The sequence below is a fragment of the Leptonotus elevatus genome, chromosome 3 (genome assembly GCF_054856555.1).
Source record: "Leptonotus elevatus isolate MCC_2025b chromosome 3, RoL_Lele_1.0, whole genome shotgun sequence".
NCBI lineage: Eukaryota > Metazoa > Chordata > Actinopteri > Syngnathiformes > Syngnathidae > Leptonotus > Leptonotus elevatus.
In genome coordinates, this window is record NC_141241.1 from 22,853,568 (window position 1) to 22,874,889 (window position 21,322).

A 21,322-nucleotide genomic window follows, 5' to 3' on the forward strand; every position below is an offset into this window, starting at 1 on the left:
AAATGGTCGCTGTCTTCCTGGGGTCCTCAAATAATTCAACAAAAACATACAGAGTTTAAAATTACTCTATGCAGTAAGAATAAAAATACTAAACAAAAACAGTTTAAACAGATAAAAAGTAAGTAGAAACAGAAACAAAACAAAAAGAAAAGAAAAAAAGAAAATAGAACTTGAGGATGCATACATTAATACATGCAGTTACATTGATTCGCCAATTGTAAGGGATAAACTAGTTCATCTGTAATGTGTATTGTAATAACTTTTTGAAAGATGACTTGCTGCTGACGTTTCTTGACATCTTATCTTGTCTTGCTTTTGTTTGGATTATGAAATTGACTAAATTGGACATTTAAGCCACATCAAACCTCTGATCTGAAAGAAACTTGCAATCAAGACGCTACGTGGTCAAGTGACATTTTACTTAACCACAACAAACTGAACTGCAAAGGCATTGCTTTGACTGTCAAAAAATGTCCCATTTTCCCACGGCAGAGAAAACGATTCCAGCCAGATTTCAACACTTCCTGTGTGAATGAATAGGAAGCTCATTTCAAGCTGAGCAAAAATTTGGATTTGGCTAAAGCAGTGACAGCATTTCTCTGTTTTTGTGAGGTTTACTTTTCTCGGAGAAAGGAAGTCATGATAAATGACTGCATACTGTCACTGTGAGGCAGAGGAGGCAAGCCAAAAGAGATGACACAGTGGATTGGCTGGGCCTTGTTACATTTAAATGACATGAGTTATTCTCATGCTGTGGAATTCTTTGTGTGTCAGATGAATATAAGATGGTCAAAATGCCTCAATTCGGAGACAGCTGAAAAGCCCCCCCCCCCTCCAATTGAAATAGCTTCAAACTTCTGGGCGATGTCAAAACAACTGTTAAAGTACGTTCCTGACTCTAATACAATAACTGTAAAAATTAAAATTAAATAAAAAAAAACCCAATAATGTTGTTTTTACGGGGGAACCCGTCAACTGTGGTTACCAGGGAAATTCTGTAACAAATACAGTGCAAACGTAAACAACTTTACAGAACAAGTTGTACATTGTTTTACTGTATATTTAAATATTCTTATCTGGAATATGAATTTGTAAAATTCATGTTTATTTTGGCATAAACAAAATGTACCAAAGAACATGCTGACAAAAAGAGTTATTCTAAAACTGCCATTATGTCATTATAACTGTATCCCAATGTTTTTTTGTTTTACAGTTTATCTGTGTTTAAATAACTAAATAATTCACTGATAAGAAAATTCTCATTCACCCCCACTCTAATAAAATTAATAAAATGAGTGTAGACAACAAGCCAACCTCACATTGTACATTCATGGGCAACTGGCTGCATATATACTGTATTTCTAAGGCTGCGATCATGCTGCTGCTCAATTCCGATTTTTTCACAAGTATCTGATTTTTTCATGCAATGTGAACGATACAATTCCGATCTTTTCACACCCGACCTGGGCCTCTTTCGTATGTGGATATAAATCGGATATGTATGCGTGAGTGCTTGGAAGGGAGACTACTGACATGTCTGTGAATATATGCAAAGCTGTTTTGAGTAACAGTGTTAAATTTTAATTTGTATTTAATTTAATCACACTTGAAGCATAAAGTTGACGGGTGGTGATAGTAGAAATTCAGCCCTGCAGACGGTTCATCACAAACGGCGATGTCGCAACGTCATCTTCGGTAGACTTCTCAATGAAATGAGGAGGTCGAGGAGTCTCCCCTCATTTCCCCCAAATTACCTCTTCCAACCTCGCTACGCTGGCGACATGAAATGAAAAAATAAGTCAGACGCATTTCTGTTGCTGTTTGTAAAAAGCACGTTCAAAACTGATGCACGAGGAAGCCAAGGACAGCAGCCAAAGCGAACGTGAAAACAGTCCACCAATCGGAAGCGGGCGTTCGCACATCTAATTTGCATAACGTATGCAGACAAGACACATGAACCCAACTCCTAACACGTCAGCGAAAAGAGTCCACCAGTCTATGGAGGTAAATTTGGTGCAAAACTAACTTGTGCAAAAAATTTGTACCTGTAGAAAAAAGTCTAAATTTGTATCTGTAAAAGTCGTGATTTGTATCTGTAAAAAAAATGTGTGCCTGTAAAAAAAAAATTTGTGTCTGTAAAAGAAATTTGTACCTGTAAAAAAAAAATGTGTATGTGTAAAACAAATTTGTATCTGTAAAAACAAATTTGTACCTGTAAAAGTCATGATTTGTATCTGTACAAAAAAAAATTTGTACCTGTACAAAAACTATAAATTTGTATCTGTAAAAGTTGCGATTTGTACCTGTAGAAATGACAACTTGTAGTCAAAGAAGTCGCCACTAGGAGTCACAAGTGTTTTTTCTGCTGCTGTTCAGTGACGTGAGTTCTGCCCCATTTGTCGCGCTACGAATGGAGCAAAACTAATTTGTACTTGTAGAGCGCCTGATTTGTACTTGTAAAGAAGGGGGCGGGCTCTGGTGTAATGAAGGGTTGTTTTGACCAATCAAGTGAGAAGGATTTGAGCGGATTGGAGCGCAACCTCATTGGTTTAGCGAACGACGGTGGCGGGACTCGCGGAAGGATACAAGCAGGACACATCGTCGCCAACCAACATACATATTAAGAATACTTCAGTCGACGGAAGTATTCTTCCTCAACATACATATTAAGAATACTGACGTATTCTTCCTCAACATACATATTAAGAAGTATTCTTAATATGTATGTTGGTTGGCGACGATGTGTCCTGCTTGTATCCTTCCGCGAGTCCCGCCACCGTCGTTCGCTAAACCAATGAGGTTGCGCTCCAATCCGCTCAAATCCTTCTCACTTGATTGGTCAAAACAACCCTTCATTACACCAGAGCCCGCCCCCTTCTTTACAAGTACAAATCAGGCGCTCTACAAGTACAAATTAGTTTTGCTCCATTCGTAGCGCGACAAATGGGGCAGAACTCACGTCACTGAACAGCAGCAGAAAAACCACTTGTGACTCCTAGTGGCGACTTCTTTGACTACAAGTTGTCATTTCTACAGGTACAAATCGCAACTTTTACAGATACAAATTTATACTTTTTGTACAGGTACAAATTTTTTTTTGTACAGATACAAATCATGACTTTTACAGGTACAAATTTGTTTTTACAGATACAAATTTGTTTTACACATACACATTTTTTTTTTACAGGTACAAATTTCTTTTACAGACACAAATTTTTTTTTTACAGGCACACATTTTTTTTACAGATACAAATCACGACTTTTACAGATACAAATTTAGACTTTTTTCTACAGGTACAAATTTTTTGCACAAGTTAGTTTTGCACCAAATTTACCTCCATACCAGTCCACCAATCTGTAGCGTGCGTTGGCACAGCTAAATTTGCATATGACACTAATAAAAGTCGCTTGCCCAGGCGGGCGATGAAACGACGCGAGCCGGGGTTACTTCCGTAAACACTGCCACGTGACGTAAGACACTTGACGTGTGCTTTGCGCATGCTAGTCGCATAACGGGCGCGTTACGTTCACAATAGATGTCGCATTTGTTTTTGTAATGTGAACGGTATATAAAAAGATCGGCTGTAACAAAACATCCGAATTGGGCATCACGCCCTTCAGTGTGAACGTAGCCTTAGAGTCTACATTTTGAACTTTTTATATTTTATAATTTATCAAAGATGAGATGGCCCCACAAAGATAGTAAAACAAACCTGTGTGTGCGTGTAAGACCAGCAGATGCATTTTGAATGAGACATTTAAAAGAAAGGGAGGCAGAAAGAGAAGGATTGGCCAAAAGAGAAGAAGCAGTATGCTCTGGCAAGGTAGAAACAAAATGAAAACAACTCTGTTCTCTGCAATTGTCCACCTTACAGCTATCGAATGTTATATCAAAATCACATGTAGGTTCTCTCACTTTCGAGGCCAAAAGCATGCAGTGAGGCTGCAGGGGTCTGGACACATTTCAAACACATTGTAGACAATAATCAGGGGAGATGGGTTTTTGTTTTCTTTTGTTTTGTTGGACATTCATTGCTTCCATAGGCCCATCTGACCTGGGGCTGTTGTGGTTATTTCTTTTTCAAAAAAAAGAAGAATAAATATTTCCGGATCAGTGAAAAGAATGCAAAACAGGCAGTCCTTTTACATCTGGCGTCAATCATACAAATACGTCCAACCTCCAGACAGGGTTTGCACCCTGAATCTCTTTTGTCCTTGATTTGATTTGTTGTTGTTCACACGATAGTAAGGAATGCATTTATAAATAGGGGTGAGATCATGTCACAAAGAAACTTTAACTTCTTTTTGACAATTTCATGAATAAATGCATTGAAACATACCTTAAAAAAATGTGTGGTTTTAGTTATTTTCAGTTTGAAGGTGGGGGTTAATTTGCTTTGCTAGACTTCCTCTGTTTACCCAGTGACAGGTCCAAGATGTCTTCCAATCATTTCACACAGGATTTAACTAAGCACCACAAATTATGAAGGCCTCTTTAGGGAGGGAATGCGACAAGATCCCAGGAGCAAGGAACATGCAATTGAATGAAGGCGCTGCACCCTTGTAGTGGTGCACTGTTGACATAGTTTAACGCGAATCTTCGGGGGAAGATTAGTGATGGATGGAGAGGCGGAAGGGGTGTTAATGGTGAGCTATCCTCCAGCTATTAGTGCCAGTGAGAGGGGTAGAGGGTGGGAAGTGTGAGTTTAAAAGCAAGGCATGGTAAAAAAAAACAGGAGAGCACAAGCTGTCTGATTGGATGTAAAAGGAAAAATGTGGAAGTAAAGATCTCAGTGGTTGACTTAGAGGAAAATGTCACAGCAGCTTTGTGACTACTAGAGGAACACTATAGGTAACCCGATCATCAATATGTTTGATATGAAGAGGTTTTTCATTTCTGGTTTTCGGGATATTTTTTTTCTGTCATAAAAAAAATATTCAGAAAAACGGGGGCTGCGGTATTCAGAAAAAACAGGAGTGAAAGGTACTCCAAAAAACAGAAAATATTCAGAAAAACAAGAGAAAAAAATTATTTAAAAAAAAAAGAAAAAGAAAAAAAGTTACTCAGAAAAACTGAAGCTGGTGCTCTGATTTTCTGAGTATCCCCCCCCCCCCGCCCCGCCCCCCCTCTCTGAACTCCAAGTGACTTTTTGCAGACTCGCTGATAGCGGACACTTTACCATATGCCTCCAACATACTTTCAACTATATCAATTACTAGCTCATTATAAACATGTCAATCGATTGGCATGATTTTAGTAAGCTAACAGTTAAGTTTCTACTTTCTACGGAAGCGTATTGCATGCTGGAAAGTAGCGAGTCTCCAACAAGTCACTTGGTGTTAAAAGGTAAAATTAAAATAATAAATAAATAAAAATACTCCGAAAAACAGAAGCTAATGCTGTTTTTTGGGATTTTTTTTCCAGTTTAAATTTTTTTTTCCTGTTTTTTGTGAATAATTTTTAAAAGTTTTTCTGAGTAATTTTTCCTCCTGTCACAGCCCCCCCCCCCCCCCCCCCGGTTCGCAGATTTCTTTTTTATGACAGAAGAAAATATGCATAAAAACATGAATGCAATACGCTTCCGTTGTATGGTTTTAAACCTTTCATGTTATTTATTTATTTATTTGTGCTCATCAGATAATGTCAAATGAAGTTTGGCCATGCAGTGAGTGCAAAGTGATGAGCAAGCCATTTCTGATTGTCAACTGAAGCTGCTTTGATCTGAGCCGTTCAAAAATCATAACAATACTGAATTTGCATGGCTCACAAATCTTACCAATGGTATTTTCAGTCGCTTCCTCAGTTTTTCATCCTAACCAAATGATTCTATCAGTCCCTATCTGAGATATCATCCATCTAGTTATTGAGTATTTTTCACCACTTCATGTGTGACTTTTATCAGATATTCACAGATGGGACAGCCCACCCTGCAACTGTGGCTTTGTTCGATGGAGACGTGACAAATTATTCCCTGAGCCCATCATGTCCACTCCAAAAAATTAATCTCGGAAATTAGTGAAACTTTCTGTAAGTGTGCTTTGGAAGTTAAGTTATTGACATTTTTCCAATCGAGCGTTGGGGAGATGGGAGAAAATATATCTGCAGATTTACATGCTTCCTCGGTAACATAAATGAGCGGGGCTGCTCAACTGTAAGCTTCTTTTGTTAGTATTGAGAACATTTCGCTTCTGCCATATATTATACAATATAAGTGTTTCATTTTCTCTACTTCCTTGTGACGTCAGATGTCATGGCGCCCGACCTACCGAAGCTCCAAATTTCGAAACGTCTACGGGAAGGTGGGCAGTCGGGAGCACTGCTACGATGGCATCCCCATCACCAAGAACGTCCACGACAACCACTTCTGTGCAGTCAACTCCAAGTTCCTGGCCGTGGTCACTGAGAGCGCTGGCGGGGGCTCATTCATCATCATTCCTGTTTCACAGGTAACACTCGTTAAAGTCGGACGCCACATGTCAAATGCATCATCATCTCGCAGTCTCTCTCGGTGCCGAATCCAGGCATTGCAAAACTATATAGAATCATGCTTAGTTTGGAAATGAAAAAAAAAAACTTTAAAAAATGCTGTTTGATCATGAGGAGAAATTTAAAGAATAACATCATCAGCATTTAACAGTCTCGTTTTTAGTTTCTGTATGAAATATCAGGCCTTATATCATCTATATTAAAAACTAAATTGTACAGTAACACTCTGAAATGCATAGTGAAGGGGGGCCCCTGCATGGAATGTGTATAAAAGTTTTTCTTTGAATGGAGAAAACCAGATGGTCCTTTTTCGCAACAGCTCCCAATTTATCTCAACTCAACTAAATTCTTTAGCCAAGTCCACCCGACTTTCACTCAGACACAGTATCACACTGTGTTAATCCATACAGTATGATGTCTGTTAAATACATTCATAAGGGCTCGATTTTCGTACCCAGGGCAAATCTAACGCAAAGACCAGTCTAACTGTTCAGATGGGTGGAATTGTCTTTCTTTGGGCATTTTCGTAGACGGGTGCGGGTAGAAATACGTGATTGTGCCGTTGTGGGAGTGAACACAGCCGACTTGATTCCAGGCCGATAGAGGCGGCTTCCCCTCATTACCTTTAAATTCAGCGCAGGTGAGGGACGCTGTTTACATGGCAGAGATCGGTGCGCCGTTAATACATTTATGAGGAACTGCAAGATCTTTACTTGCGGATGATTTAAAGTTGGCCTTCCACCCCCGATCTTGCTTCTATGTGTGATGCGGCAGTCAAAGGGGTGTTTAAAAAAAAATTAAATACAACAAATAAATAAATAAATAAATAAATAAAATAATTGTTTAATAAGTGTTTTTTTTTTAAATATATAAAAGATAATAATAATAATAATAATAATAATAATAATAATAATAATAATAATAAAAATAATAATAATAAAAAATAATAATAAAAATAATAAAAAATAATAAAAATAATAAAAATAATAAAAATAATAATAAAAAAAAAAATAATAATAATAATGCATGAATTGATTTCTACAATGATTCAGAGGGTTTGCGCCTTGTTGTCAGTCTTGATTTTTTTTTTCTTAGTCGGGGTCATTTAATAATTATTTCTTATTTTCATGCATATGGTTGCTATGATTGCTCATTTGCGGCCACTTAAGAAACATCTGTTATACATGCATTTTGAGGTTGTGTTGACTTGTTGGATATTATATCAAACCCTCACTTGGATTTCATTGGCAATGACATTTAGATCAGACCTCCTTTTTTTTGGATCCCATATGCCATTCATTCTTCATACTTATGCCATGCTGTTTCTAACTTCTTGTAACATTGACTACTAATTCACTCTCTTCTGGACGATCCTTTACCATCCTTTACCAAAGTGGATCTTGAGCATTTATTGGCCCTTTCTTCTGCCTTCATTGATGAGCTCAGAGTTGACATTAATCCTGTTACTGCGCAAAACACAGACAAGAAACTCTGTCTGGAAATGGCAGATTTTTGCGCAGGCATAAACAACAATTTAGCAGATAATCACTGTTAGATAAAGTCAGCTAATCTAAACAAAGTTTAGTACTCTTTCGCTCTCTCTCTCTCTCTCTCTCTCTCTTTCTCTCTCTCTCTCTCTCTCTCTCTATCTCCATCTTACTGTAAAAAAAACAAAAAAAAACATGTATACCTTCAGAGCAACAATCTAGTAAAAAAAAATTGTTTTGGGCTGTTGCTGATTTCTTTTTTTTTAAATCACATACAGTCAACAACAACAATTCCATGGAAAACAACTGATAATACACTGCACATGCCAGTTCAGTACTCACCCACATACAAAATAAAATAAAAAATAAAAAAAGAGAGCAATGATGATGACATTACCGAATGAACAATACTGAGCTCTTTAAAAAAAATAAAAAAAATTTTTTTAAAGTACTGGTTGTTTGTTGTCTTCCATAAAACTACCTATTCAATACCATTCATCAACATAGATACATGTAAATGAAGACCTTGCTCAGCAATCCATCTCAGGGGTCAGCCATTTTGCCACTTGCTGTCAACTGACTTCACAGTGGCTCAGGGCTCAGGTATCGACCAATCACGGCGCACCTGTTTTCTGAAACTGAGCCATGATCGGCTGTTATTATCTTGATATTATCATTGTGTGCGTGCGTGCATTCTATTCGCATTAAACTTCACGCATACAAAAAAGGTTCTGGAGCTCAACTGCATCTGAAAATAAAGCCATCAATGCTGAATAAGTGATGCCATTGCCATAGACAAAAGTGCACCGCATCCATTTAACAGTCTCATCCGTTAGCTGTCCCTGAGATGGCGCTTGATACAGTCGTGAGAATGATGACAGAGAGGAAGGCAGTACGGTATAAGTCAAATATGCAGCTCATAATACTACATAGAACCAGAGTGGGGGGGAAAAAGTGATAAATGATTTAAATCTCCAAAATGTGTTGGTACACAAGATGGCTTTTAGTGACACACACCCCTTCCTCCCCCGATGTCGACACCAAGGTTATGTCCTTCATCGAGGCTGACATATTATGCTGACAGCCACCGTAACGACCACACAGCTGCCCCTCACACAAAGCCACCAGCAGGACGAATGGCTACTGCTGACACCACCTGGCACACAGAATGTGCCACATAGGGTCACTCACCAACACCTCAGACATGAAATCTGTGATTTGTAGATACTGCTCTCCTTCCCCATATCTATGACAGGGACACAAAAAAGACCATTTCACCCACAATGCTAGTAGCCCTAAACAAGGTGGCAGCATTTAATACCCATTCATAGTCATCTATTGTCTTGATTCCGAAGCAAGCAGCTCTGATGCCAATCCACACTAAGCAGCAGCAGCATTTGTCCATCTGATAAACTACAGCAGCATAATAGCAATTAACCTCCAAACGCATGACTCTGCATATTCATTTTAGTCTAATGAGAAGTGGCTGGCCATGTGGGGGAATATGCCACAGAATATTTATAACCTGTTCTGAAAAGATTTGCAGGCTTTTTAATTAGAATGTAAAAATATGAAAGTGCTGTACAATACAAAACAATACAATACAATACAATACAATACAATACAGCTTGTTCTATAGTAATACTATCAAATGAAACACTAGTTATGCAATAGTGGAAAGAATATGAAATAAATACAATCATTAAACCTTTTTTTTTTGTTACAGAGTGCCTGGAGGTTCTCATCAGTAAAGATTATCCATCCATCAATTATCTGAACTGCTTTTTCTTTGTTAATAGTAGGGGTGTGAATTGCCTAGTACCTGGCGATTCGATTCGTATCACGATTCTTAGGTCCCGATTCGATTCGATACCGATTAATTCCGATACGAATCTATAAATTGATTATTGCGATTTTTTAAACTCAAATTTAGAAAATACTCATCAGTAAAATTGTACACGTACACTGTAAGATTTGTATGAAAATGTATTTATTTATCTGAAAATTCAGGTTGCAGTCTGTTTCATGTTTGAACAGCACTGAAATAAGATATTAAGACTTAATTTTTCATTAATATAACATTCTTCCATGCTTAATGTGTAAATCCTAACCCTAAATAAGACGTGAAAGAAATGTATGTTTAAAAATCGATTCGGCCACATAGCGAATCGATTAGAGAATTGCGCGCTGTAATATCGCGATATATTGCCGAATCGATTTTTTTTAGCACCCCTAGTAAATAGTGTCTTTTAATGAGGATGATGATTGAGGAATTCTTAATTCAGAATAGGTTTATGAACTGTTACAGTCCCCTTGTGTTGCTTAGTTTCTTTGTTTTTCAAGAGATTCCAAATTGTGCCCAATGTTTGCGCAATAGCTCACATCGATTTTCCCTCTTCTCTCAGATTCAAAATGGTTTGTTATCTCCCAAAGACAACTCTTTGGCCTTCATGTTTGCTGAACAGTAAAAGCCGTTTTCACAGGCCAAACCCAAAGTCAAAAACCGGCACTATCTAACTAATGTTTAAGCAATCAATCTAAAAGACAACACCTGGGCTGCTCGAAACACCAATCAGTCAAATATTCAATCGTTTTGCTCGTGTGAAAGTAGGTGGTTTCAAACAAAAGATGCTCTGTCCTGAGTTGTTTTACGTCATCTAGGTGTAAACACCATGGAATAAAAAGATGGAATTCTGAACTTTTGCCTCATCTTTGGATCTGAAAGCCCAATTTTTTCAGTATACAACAAAAACAAAGGAATTGACCTTGCCCTTCCAATACTTTTAGAGACTATGCAACAATTATACATAATATTAATGTAGATTCATCATTAGTCCTTGTATTAATGGACAATGTCCTCTCTACTAAATACTTTTCTGTTGAAGCTTTATTTGAATATTTCGCAATGAAAATCATGATTGCACATTTTCCCTGCTGTCAACTTTCCAATATGCTTCCCTTTTATAGCAGTTAGGGCGGCCCTCTTTGCTTCTAATCCATTTTTAAATGACGTGAGTGTACTACACAGTGTCAAAAAATGTGTCTTGTTCATCCTCAGAGTTAAGTGAGGAAAGTGATGCACACATGAACAAACGGAGAGCTCAGAAACCTGATTTGACCAAACGTGACGTAACACAAATCTCTTGGGAATTAAAAAAGGAGGTCAGTGGACTAAAGTGACATCAAACATTTATGACATCACTCCCTTCAACTTACTAGTATCGTGCGATTATGAGACAGTGCCCCACAGTGGAGACAAGGGGTTACTGCAACAATTCTTTAACAATATTACATTTTGTATTTTATTGTATAATGGATATTCGCGACTTAGATTGCTTAACATAAATAAATACAGCACCCAAAATATTACTTGGAAAACCTTGTGTTTCTTCTATTATATTTTCTTCTATTACAAAATAATTTGGCTAGCATGCACGATGAAACGGTGGTTGGCACATCTTTCTCCTAGTTCTGTGGTTCAGGTTCAAATCTTGGCTCTGGCCTTCCCATGTGGAATTTGCATGTTCCTCTCTGTGCTTGTGTTGGTTTTCACACCTACGGGAACGTACGTGGGAATGGATGTTTGGCTGGCAACCAGTCCAGGGAGGAGCCCATCTCTTGCCCAAAGATGGAATATATTAATTCATTCATTCATCCATCCATCCATCATGAGATTACATTGTGAGATATGTTATATTGTACTGTACATGCTTAAACATGAGTAAAGCAAACATGCCTCTCCCCCTGTCTTGCAGACAGGCCGTCTAGACACTCACTACCCAAAGGTATGCGGGCACCAAGGCAATGTACTCGACATCAAGTGGAACCCCTTCTTTGAAAACATCATAGCGTCATGCTCTGAGGACAGCTCGGCAAGTGACCCTCGCCACTTCAGTAGATTGCTATTAAGCACGCTTAATTTGAACTCAGTTGAATGAAGACTTCCTTTTTGTCTCAGGGTGAAATTAGTCCCAGATTTGAACTCATTCACTGCTATTGACGGCTATAGACGTCAAAAATTCATTTGAACTATTTATATTAGTTTAAAAAAAATTCCCACTTTTGTTAACAAGAGTGTGAAAACCTAGAATTTTTTTATTGTACATTTAGAACACATATAAAATTTGTGAAGTTTTAATCGCCTGATGCCCCTAATTTTTATTTTTTTTAAATCACGTCAGGTGAATAAAAATGTTCATTGTAATTAATCACATGACTTCAATAATTAACTCACGATTAATCACAAATTTTACATCTGTTCTAAATGTACTTCTTTTTTTTTTTAGGTTTTCATACTCTTATTAACAAAAGTGGAAAAAGTGGAAAACTAATAGAAATAGTTCAAATGAATTTTTGGCATCTATAGCCGTCAATGGCAGTGAATGAGTTAAGGGCATGCAAATTCTGTATGTGGAACACAAACGTTCATATGCCTGTGTTATTAAATTGTATTACAGTATACCTATTTAGATTGACTGATACTTTTACAATTCGCTTTTCAGTATTATACCTGAAAGTACTAGCAGGCATCTTTAGACACTGGTTGGTCCCACCTATGATGCAGTACGGATTTACATAAATTGCATAACTTCAACAATGACATATAATGAAGAATGTGCTGTAGAGTAGTTTCACAGTTGATGAATAATCCCCTCTGGGTCATCATAGTGCTTCCAGCCATAACTGTAATCCAGTCTAATCTAAAAGCAAAGGACGACACTGATCAGGGGATCTCTGGTTAGATCATAATAAAGCCCACTGAACAAAATGGGGCCTTCCCTAAAAAAAAAATAATAATAATTCACATAGACTTGTAGGTTTCTGTTTCCGTTGGCCTGTCTCATAATGCAGTTGGACTTGTGAATATGACAGGTGCGGGTGTGGGAGATCCCAGACGGCGGCCTGAGGCGTAACATGACGGAGGCAGTGCTGGAGCTTTACGGTCACAGCAGACGGGTGGGACTGATTGAGTGGCATCCCACCAGCAGTGGCATCCTATTCAGCGCCGGCTACGATTATAAGGTATGGCATCAGCACCACCGTTGACATGATAAGATCGTAACATGCGAAACATCTGAGCCTCACATGTAGCAACTATACAGTAATGTAGACTATTCATATGGGAAACAAAACAAACCACACGCACGGTCAATTGTTTTCCTTGTTTCTTCACAAACAAGATGAACTCTAGCAAGTTTAAAACAATCAAAGTCTCCCTAACACATAACTGCCCAGCCTGTGACTGTTCATTTTAGTATCCAGTATGCCGAGATTTATAAGCAACTGACACAGCTGATCAGTCATTAAACACCATCACTAATGGTGAAAGCTGGTTTTATGTAAAGTCATTTGAGTATTTATTCAAGATCCTTGAAACCTGGCTTCTGGTCTATGGACTAGTACGCTCTTTGTCCCCATTTAGCATGACATTCTTGGTAAATAGGTAGGACATGGTAGTGAGACATTACTGTGCATTAGCTGACAATTTATGGGCTGCTAACAACAGTACTCTATATTAAATTTAACTAGATAACATCAAACACTTCAGTAGTACTACTAGTAGTGCGTATATGTCAACTAGTGCGCAGTTAAGCCTCAAATAATACTTGTGCAACTAGTATGCCAACGTTTTCTGCTAGTGTGCAGGAAATCATGCAATAGTGGGGAAAACAGTACTAGAAAGATACTGTCGTTTTACCAGGGCACATGGTTCTACTAGTGTAGTATAGTAAATGGGTCTTAAGATAGATATCTAGGTTATAAAATAAATGGTATGGTAAGCAGTTTACCATATGGTGCAGCAATATTATAGCCTACCAGACTAGGTGCAGTAGATGAAAATGTATGGATGGTATTTATCTGATGAACATGCATCTATTAGGGCCACGTATATATATATATATATATATATATATATAATATCTTCATGAGCATACTCAATATTGGAGTAATCCAAAAGTAATCCAGTACTTTAATATGATGGTACTTGGATTACGTTACTAACTAGACACTAAAGACAAAAGTAATTTTGTCATAATGCATGACTCCTTCTTGTGATTGGCTCCAAGTCAGCAATAAGATCGTTCAGAAGATCTAAAAATGGCATTCCTGAGTAGATGATATAGCGCAATAATTTTTGTTGGCATTTTTTAAAAATGCCAGTGCAGTTCATCTAAGGTTTGGTAAATCACATTGCAAATGCTAAATCCAGCAGTTAACATGTACAATGTTTCCACACTTGGCTGACACAATCCTAGTTGAGCCCAATTAGTTGATCCGCTTCCACATCTGTTTGCGTGTACAATCATGTTTGTGTCCGTTTCCCCACACTCAAACCTTTACTTTAGCAAATCAGCATTTGACTCCTTTGCAAGATGCCACTTCAAACACAATAAAACAAGCCTATCAACTTCACTCACACATCCCTTTTCATCAGATCCTGATCTGGAACTTGGAGATTGGAGAGCCAGTAAAAATGATTGACTGCCATACAGATGTCATCCTTAGCATGTCCTTCAACACAGACGGCAGCCTGCTGGCCACCAGCTGTAAAGACAAGAAGCTGCGAGTCATTGAGCCGCGCTCTGGAAGAGTCCTTCAGGTTGGTTCGATAGAAGGAGAGTAGTCTTTAATAGATGTATTGGAATTCCAGTTTTAAAACAATCCCCTGTTGTTGGTTGCGTATGTAAGTTATCATGCTGATTATGCCCAAATCTTACTAATTTAGTTTTTAATTCCAGTTTGTTAATAGGGCCCGACCGATTAATCAACCGCCTAAACAATAGGTCAATTGGGTTCGATTATTTTCTCCTTATAACGTCATCATCAAAGAAAACCAAAGTTTCCGACGCTGTGAAAGTACCCTGAATGTACCATTTTGCTTGCGTAGCATTAGCAACTAGCAAGTGTGTAGCGTATATTATTCTGCTATCACTAAGCATCCTTTAAGTTGATTAATGACACCCCAGTTGGAGTTAACTGCAAAACTAAACACACGACGATAAGAATTACATCCACTATATATTTTAAATACAAAACGTGCTTCGTTTTTAAAACATCGCTATCCTAGCGCTAATGCTAAAAGTGAAGGGAAGATCCCATTCAAATGCTAACAGGAAGTTAGCATTGACTGTTTTACTTCAAATAACGAATATTCACACACAAATGCTGTGGGGACACAATTTTATGGATTAAGCATATATTTTTAAATAATTGGCAGATTAATCGGTAATCAGTAAATTTTTTCTGCCAATACTCAGTATCAGTCGGGCCCTAGTTTGAAGGTCAAGCTCTTTCTTTTGAGCATCTTGGACACTCCACTCTTTTTTTTGTGCTTCTCCTCCAGCAAGCAAGCTACAAGAACCACCGGGTAAACCGAGTGGTTTTCCTGGGCAACCTCAAGCGGCTGCTCACCACAGGTGTCTCTCGTTGGAACACGCGTCAGATTGCCCTTTGGGATCAGGTGTGGTAAACCTCCGTATGGCAGTTTGGGAATGGGAGGAGCAAGTGTGTGCTTGTGTTTGCATCAATAATTACGTATGTTGCTCTTCCCAGGAGGATTTATCCATGCCGCTGATGGAGGAGGACATAGACGGTCTCTCAGGATTGTTGTTTCCCTTCTATGACTCTGACACTCACATGTTGTACCTAGCAGGCAAGGTTAGCAGTGCTGACACTTGACAAATAATTTTCTAGTCCTATAATATTTTCTGTAAGAAATCTGTATTTTGCTTGCCCAAATAACGGGTAGTGCAATAGAAATAATAATACAAAAATATGTATTTATTTTGTAATATTAAAAAAAATAATTAGCTACCTACTTCTACTACTACTAGATCATACTGGAAAAATAAAAAGTGGTTATTAATATAGACAATATGTAATTTTCAGAACTACACCAGGCACTTTCATAACATTGGTTGTCTCAGTTGCTTCACTTTTAATGTTCTCTTCAAAACCTTTGACAAAAGAAATGTGTCAAATGGTCACCAGTGTTCAGAGTGGTTACATGTCTCTGTTGTGTTCTTGGAGTCAGACTCAAAATGTCCACTATGGTGATCCACGCTCACACATTTAAACATGTTCTTATGTTTTCCTAGGGAGATGGCAACATTCGTTACTTTGAGATTACTACAGAGAAACCATTCATCCAGTACCTAATGGAGTTCCGGTCCCAGGTTCCTCAGAAAGGATTAGGTAAGTCCTTTAAAACTACTGAACGCAGAAAATAGAATTTCGAATCGCTACTGCCACCTGTGGCCGAAAATTTTAATAAAAAAACCCCCACTTTTATTTAGACAATCAGAACATAATTACACTCAAGAACATTTCTTACATAAATTCCTGACAAAATCTCTGTTCATTTTAAAGATGACGTCACATTCAAGTGCGGGAAATTCGAACTATCGGCGAAAGGCTTGCAAGTTACCATTATGAACAGCTAATAAGTGTCAGAAAAACAGGGGGGGGGGGGGGGGATTATTCAAATAAACAGAAAAGAAAATGATTCCGGAAAACAGAGCTGGTGTTCTGTTTTTCGTGACTTGTTGCAGACTCGCTATTAGCAGAAGCGGACACTTTCCCGCATACCTCCATATGCAATAAGATGGTCATGTTTACTTAGTGGCTCTCAATAAAGGAATGAATGTGTATACTGTATTGTGGTTTGTTCTCTAATCTCTGAGGGGGGAAAAAAACCTTAAAATTTTTTTTCTGAAAAACAGAAAAAAAAAAATCTGAAAAACAGGAAAATAATAATTTTATAAAACGGGGAAAAAATACTCAGGAAAACTGGAAAAAAAAATCTGAAAAACAGGAAAATAATAATTTTATAAAACGGGGAAAAAATATTCAATAAAACAGAAAAAAAAATACTCAAAAAAACAAAGCTCCCCCCAAAAATTTGTCAGAAAAACAGGATTTTTTTTTTTCTTCAAGTGAATGCAATGCGCTTCCGTAACCTACTTCATTATTAGTCCATTGTGACAGTAGAAGGCGAGCGAGCGGGTCACAATGGAAATGAATTTTGTACTAAAGTGGTCTTGTAAAGGAAATAGGATTTGAGCAGGAAGTAATGAAAGCTAGAGTCAGGTCAACTGAAAACTCCCTAACCTTCACTTTGTCCTGTGCTGTTCCAAGTTAGTTCAATTTCACCTTTTATGTGGTCTATGTGTCACATTATTCACTCTCCTTTACAGGTGTGATGCCAAAGCGTGGTCTGGATGTGGGATCTTGCGAGGTCTTCCGATTCTACAAGCTGGTCACCCTGAAGGGCTTGATAGAACCCATTTCAATGATCGTACCAAGAAGGGTCAGTGAGATAGATGCTCAAGGCTCATAATATCTTTTTTTCCCTGAATCTTAATGGAAAGTCCTCCACAACAATAGCGATGCTGACAGTGGATTTGATGTATATCTGTTCTACAGTCAGACACATACCAAGATGACATTTACCCAATGACTGCGGGAGCAGAACCTGCACTCTCAGCCACCGAGTGGCTCAGTGGTATCAACAGAGGTATGATACACTTGTGAAAACGGATTCAAAACTCAGTTTGTGTACATCATGTTTATGATCTCTGGTATCACTGTGTGGCTTGTTTTGTGCAAACAGATCCCGTCTTAATGTCCCTGAAGGATGGCTTCCACCGACCAAACAAGTTAGTGTTCAAGGCCCCAGTGAAGGAGAAGAAAAATGTGGTCGTGAATGGTATCGACTTGCTTGAGAACATACCACCCAGGACGGAAAATGAGGTAGAAGATAGCAATTCCAAGACCCCAAAATGTGCATGTAAAACAGATTTAACCCTGTTTTTGTCTTAATATTAAAACACATGATGTACATTATTATAAATAATAAGAGTAATGTAAATTAAAATGTATGAAAACTAAGCAAGGTTGATCAGGTTTTTTAATTGTGGAGCAACATTATCATTTAAAGCCCGACTTATTAACTTTCAGTTTTCGTTGATTATGGCGGCACCATATGGACAAAAGCGGTAGTGTTTTGCCTAAAGGAAGACCACGTTTCCCATTCTCATCTCCGGGTAGCCTGGAGTTGGATTGAAAAAGGCTACATTTCAGTTTGCAGTGGCTGTGATAATGATAAATAGCGATCAGGTAATTATTTTATTGTCTATTTTTTCTTTATACACTACTGTAACGTTTCTCAAGTACGTTAACAGCACATGTTGGTTGGGTTGGGGATCTTACCTTCTTAATTGTTAACACGCAAAGGGCTACAGTGTTGGCCATCGCTGACGCCAGAAAAAAACAAAATCAAAAAGGAAAGAACAGTGAGAAAAAGGTATAGAGGCATGACTCTTCTTCGTTGGCCTCTGACACTCAACTCCATTCACAAGGCTCCCACCCCACACTGCGCTCCCCCTCCCTCCCTTCCTGAAGCACCCCCAAAAATACTAGGGGTGTGCCAAAAATAGATTCTCATAAGAATCGCGATTCTCATTTAGTACGATTCAGAATCGATTTTGAATGTCCCAAAATCGATTTTATTTAAATTATTTTATACTGTCTTGCCTTTGTCTGTGTGTGCCTTTATTTGGAGCGCTGTTCATGTTGTACCCGGTTTGGCCACTGAGGGGCAGTGTGGTTCCACGCGGTCTAATACACTATTATGTTGTAGCCACATTAGAGAGTAAAAGGAAAAAGTCACGATCAAGTTATTTCAATCAAAGTGGGGGGGGGGGGGGGGTCAGCGTGGAGCCACATTAGAGAGTAGAAAGAAAAAGTCACGATCAAGTTATTCCAATTAAAGTTTGTTTTTTTCAGCATGAAGCCCTTCTTTTGAGTGAAAAAAGTGCCGCAAGTAGCGCGCTAATTAGCATTAGCGAGTCAGACTGGAGTAGATCATTACAATTCCTTGCACATCTATAGATTGGAGCAAAATTCACCAGTTCCCACCAGCGTCCTCAAAGTTACTTAGTGCCAGTAAAGACGATACATACCCCCTCAGACCATGACAAAGGTTCCATTAATCTAACTGTGAATCAATGTTTCATCAGCAGATTTATGAAAATATGAATTGCAAAGTTAATAAGTGGGGCTTGAAAAAAAATCATGAAACAGGCATGGATAAAAATGATGGTAAATCCTAATTTGACCATAGGGACATGTTCAACTAAGGTGTGTCCTCCGAAATAGCATCACAGCTGTCCTCAAACTTGTAACCAGTCAGTCGGCCTATTTCAAGGGTGACTAGTAGGTTGACTACTAGGTCACTGTCACGTTGCCCATATTAAACATTTAAGTTCACGGGACTGTAATATCAATGTATTGCACCTTCCAATCATCCTCGGTCTTTTTTCTTTTCTCAATGCAGCTCCTGCAGATGTTCTTCCGGCAGCAGGACGAGTTGCGGAGGCTGAGGGAGGAGTTGAGCACCAAGGACGTGCGAATACGCCAACTGGAGCTGGAACTCAAGAACATGAAGAATTTGAGTCCCAACAACATTTGACCTCTGACAAAGCCGCCTGCTTTGTCTCTAGTTTGGACCTCCAAAAAACTTTGGAGCCTTCCACCATGTTTGACCTTATACTATAGCCTACTTCCAGCTGCCCTGCCTCACACATTGGATGGTCACTGAACATTGGATTGTGAAAGCTGATGTATTACTGCATCTTGTCTCACTTTCAGCCACTACACTTTATCTAAAATGCCTCCAAATCTTATATGTTCACCCTAAGTACTGACAAGCAACAGGTTTTTTTCCAAGCCAAATTAGTGGATAAAGTTCAATTGAAACATTTTCTCTCAAGGCCTTAAACGATACTGCAGCTTGTTTGCAGGGAGCTACAGCATCAGCTCAAAATGGTCGGCATGTACTTGTGTACGTTGTCTATTACGTCTTCCCAACTGCTCAAGCACTGTCTTCTTTTGAGGAGAATCCATGTGTAATAAGCAGGTGTGCACCCTTGGGTCTACACTTGCTCAGCATTTAAGGGAACTTTTGTTGGCACTTATTTGGTTTTAGGGCTAATTACAGGGATGGGGGTTGTATTATACATTTGCTACTATTTATTTGTTTTCCTCATATTGTTTATGACTATGCGGCTGGGCAAGTAATGATTGTGACGATTGATGGATTTCGCTGAATGTTTACATGTAGATGATGCAAGATTGTTGTGGAAGTGGCTCTTTAATGGTTTTTGACAATGACATCATAACTACAGACAAGGTAGATATATTGTATAGGTATTACATTCTCAATAGCTAATCCCTTTGGTTAACTATATCACTGTAACTATAAGCCATGTTTACTACTAGCGAATCTCTAATTTTGCTTTGCCTCTAATAGTAGAAAGACATGTATGCTAACTTTAAACCACATGTTTTAAAAGCCTATATGTTCTCCCTTTTTGACGTAATAATAGCCATAAAACTGATGTTTATTTTTTTCTTGGCAATTTTGAAACATCCTCGTCTTTAATGGATGTAGCAAGAGTGAAAGACATGTTGGTTACAGAATACGTGCAACACAAATGAAATGTGGACTTCCAATAAGTTTTAGTAAAGGTGGATTCTTCTACACCCTTTGAGCACTTTTTGTGTCAATGATTGTTGCAAACCGCATCATTTTAGGCTTCAGTATAAACCTAAACATTCATGTAAAATAGCCAAATTTAAGCACATCTTTTAGTGTAACACTAATCAGAAGTATTGCATAATACAATGAGATTCAACACAAGGACTAAATACTACACTATTTTTAAGTCTAAATGAATAAGTCTCAGTCGGTGTGACTCAAAACTGAATAACGGAATATAAGATATAGTGAGGGGAACATTTAGGTGTGTCATGTCAAGTTGACCTGTGAGCATGCTTAAGTAGCAAAAAAAAAAAATCTGAACAGAATACTAGTACTCACTTTTTGAAGTGTGGTATAAGAGCCGTAACAGGGCCTCTTCGTGTGACATGATGGCAAATGATTGACAATTACAGTAAGTAACATCCAGGAGGCATGATCATCCTAGATTCATAAATGAGGAAGAAATTTATCAGGTTGCAAAAATCACAACTCTCCAAATATAAATGGAAAGAGGAAAAAACTGTTTGAATGAGGTTTTATGAAGGCCAGTTTGACCATGTTGCTTAATGTGAAAATTCAATAGTAAGTGTAGTAGTTAGTTAGCAGCTCACATATCGTCGCTGCTATGTGAAAAACACTTATGTCCATTTTTTCCCCATTTTTTAAATTGTTATCTTTTGGGGGGTCTGCAGTTAGTTTCATCCCAAAAACATACAAATGTAAAAAAATGACAAAAATGGACACAAGTGTTTTTCACATAGCAGCGACAATATGCAGTTTTACTATTCATGGACCAACAAGACC

At 38.2% G+C, this 21,322-nt stretch overlaps 1 protein-coding gene across 1 annotated transcript in view; it reads left to right on the forward strand.

The window, feature by feature from the left end:
* coro2ba (coronin, actin binding protein, 2Ba) overlaps positions 1 to 20,531 on the forward strand; it is a 32,887-nt gene extending 12,356 nt beyond the window's left edge. The window contains exons 2-12 of the mRNA XM_086071827.1: positions 6,247 to 6,447; positions 11,730 to 11,846; positions 12,847 to 12,996; positions 14,411 to 14,575; positions 15,320 to 15,436; positions 15,529 to 15,633; positions 16,074 to 16,170; positions 17,172 to 17,284; positions 17,401 to 17,491; positions 17,588 to 17,727; positions 19,313 to 20,531. Of these exons, the coding sequence (XP_085927953.1) occupies positions 6,247 to 6,447; positions 11,730 to 11,846; positions 12,847 to 12,996; positions 14,411 to 14,575; positions 15,320 to 15,436; positions 15,529 to 15,633; positions 16,074 to 16,170; positions 17,172 to 17,284; positions 17,401 to 17,491; positions 17,588 to 17,727; positions 19,313 to 19,447 (1,431 nt within the window). The 3' untranslated portion in view covers positions 19,448 to 20,531. The remainder of the gene's footprint in view (positions 1 to 6,246; positions 6,448 to 11,729; positions 11,847 to 12,846; positions 12,997 to 14,410; positions 14,576 to 15,319; positions 15,437 to 15,528; positions 15,634 to 16,073; positions 16,171 to 17,171; positions 17,285 to 17,400; positions 17,492 to 17,587; positions 17,728 to 19,312) is intronic.
* Positions 20,532 to 21,322: the final 791 nt, after the last annotated feature.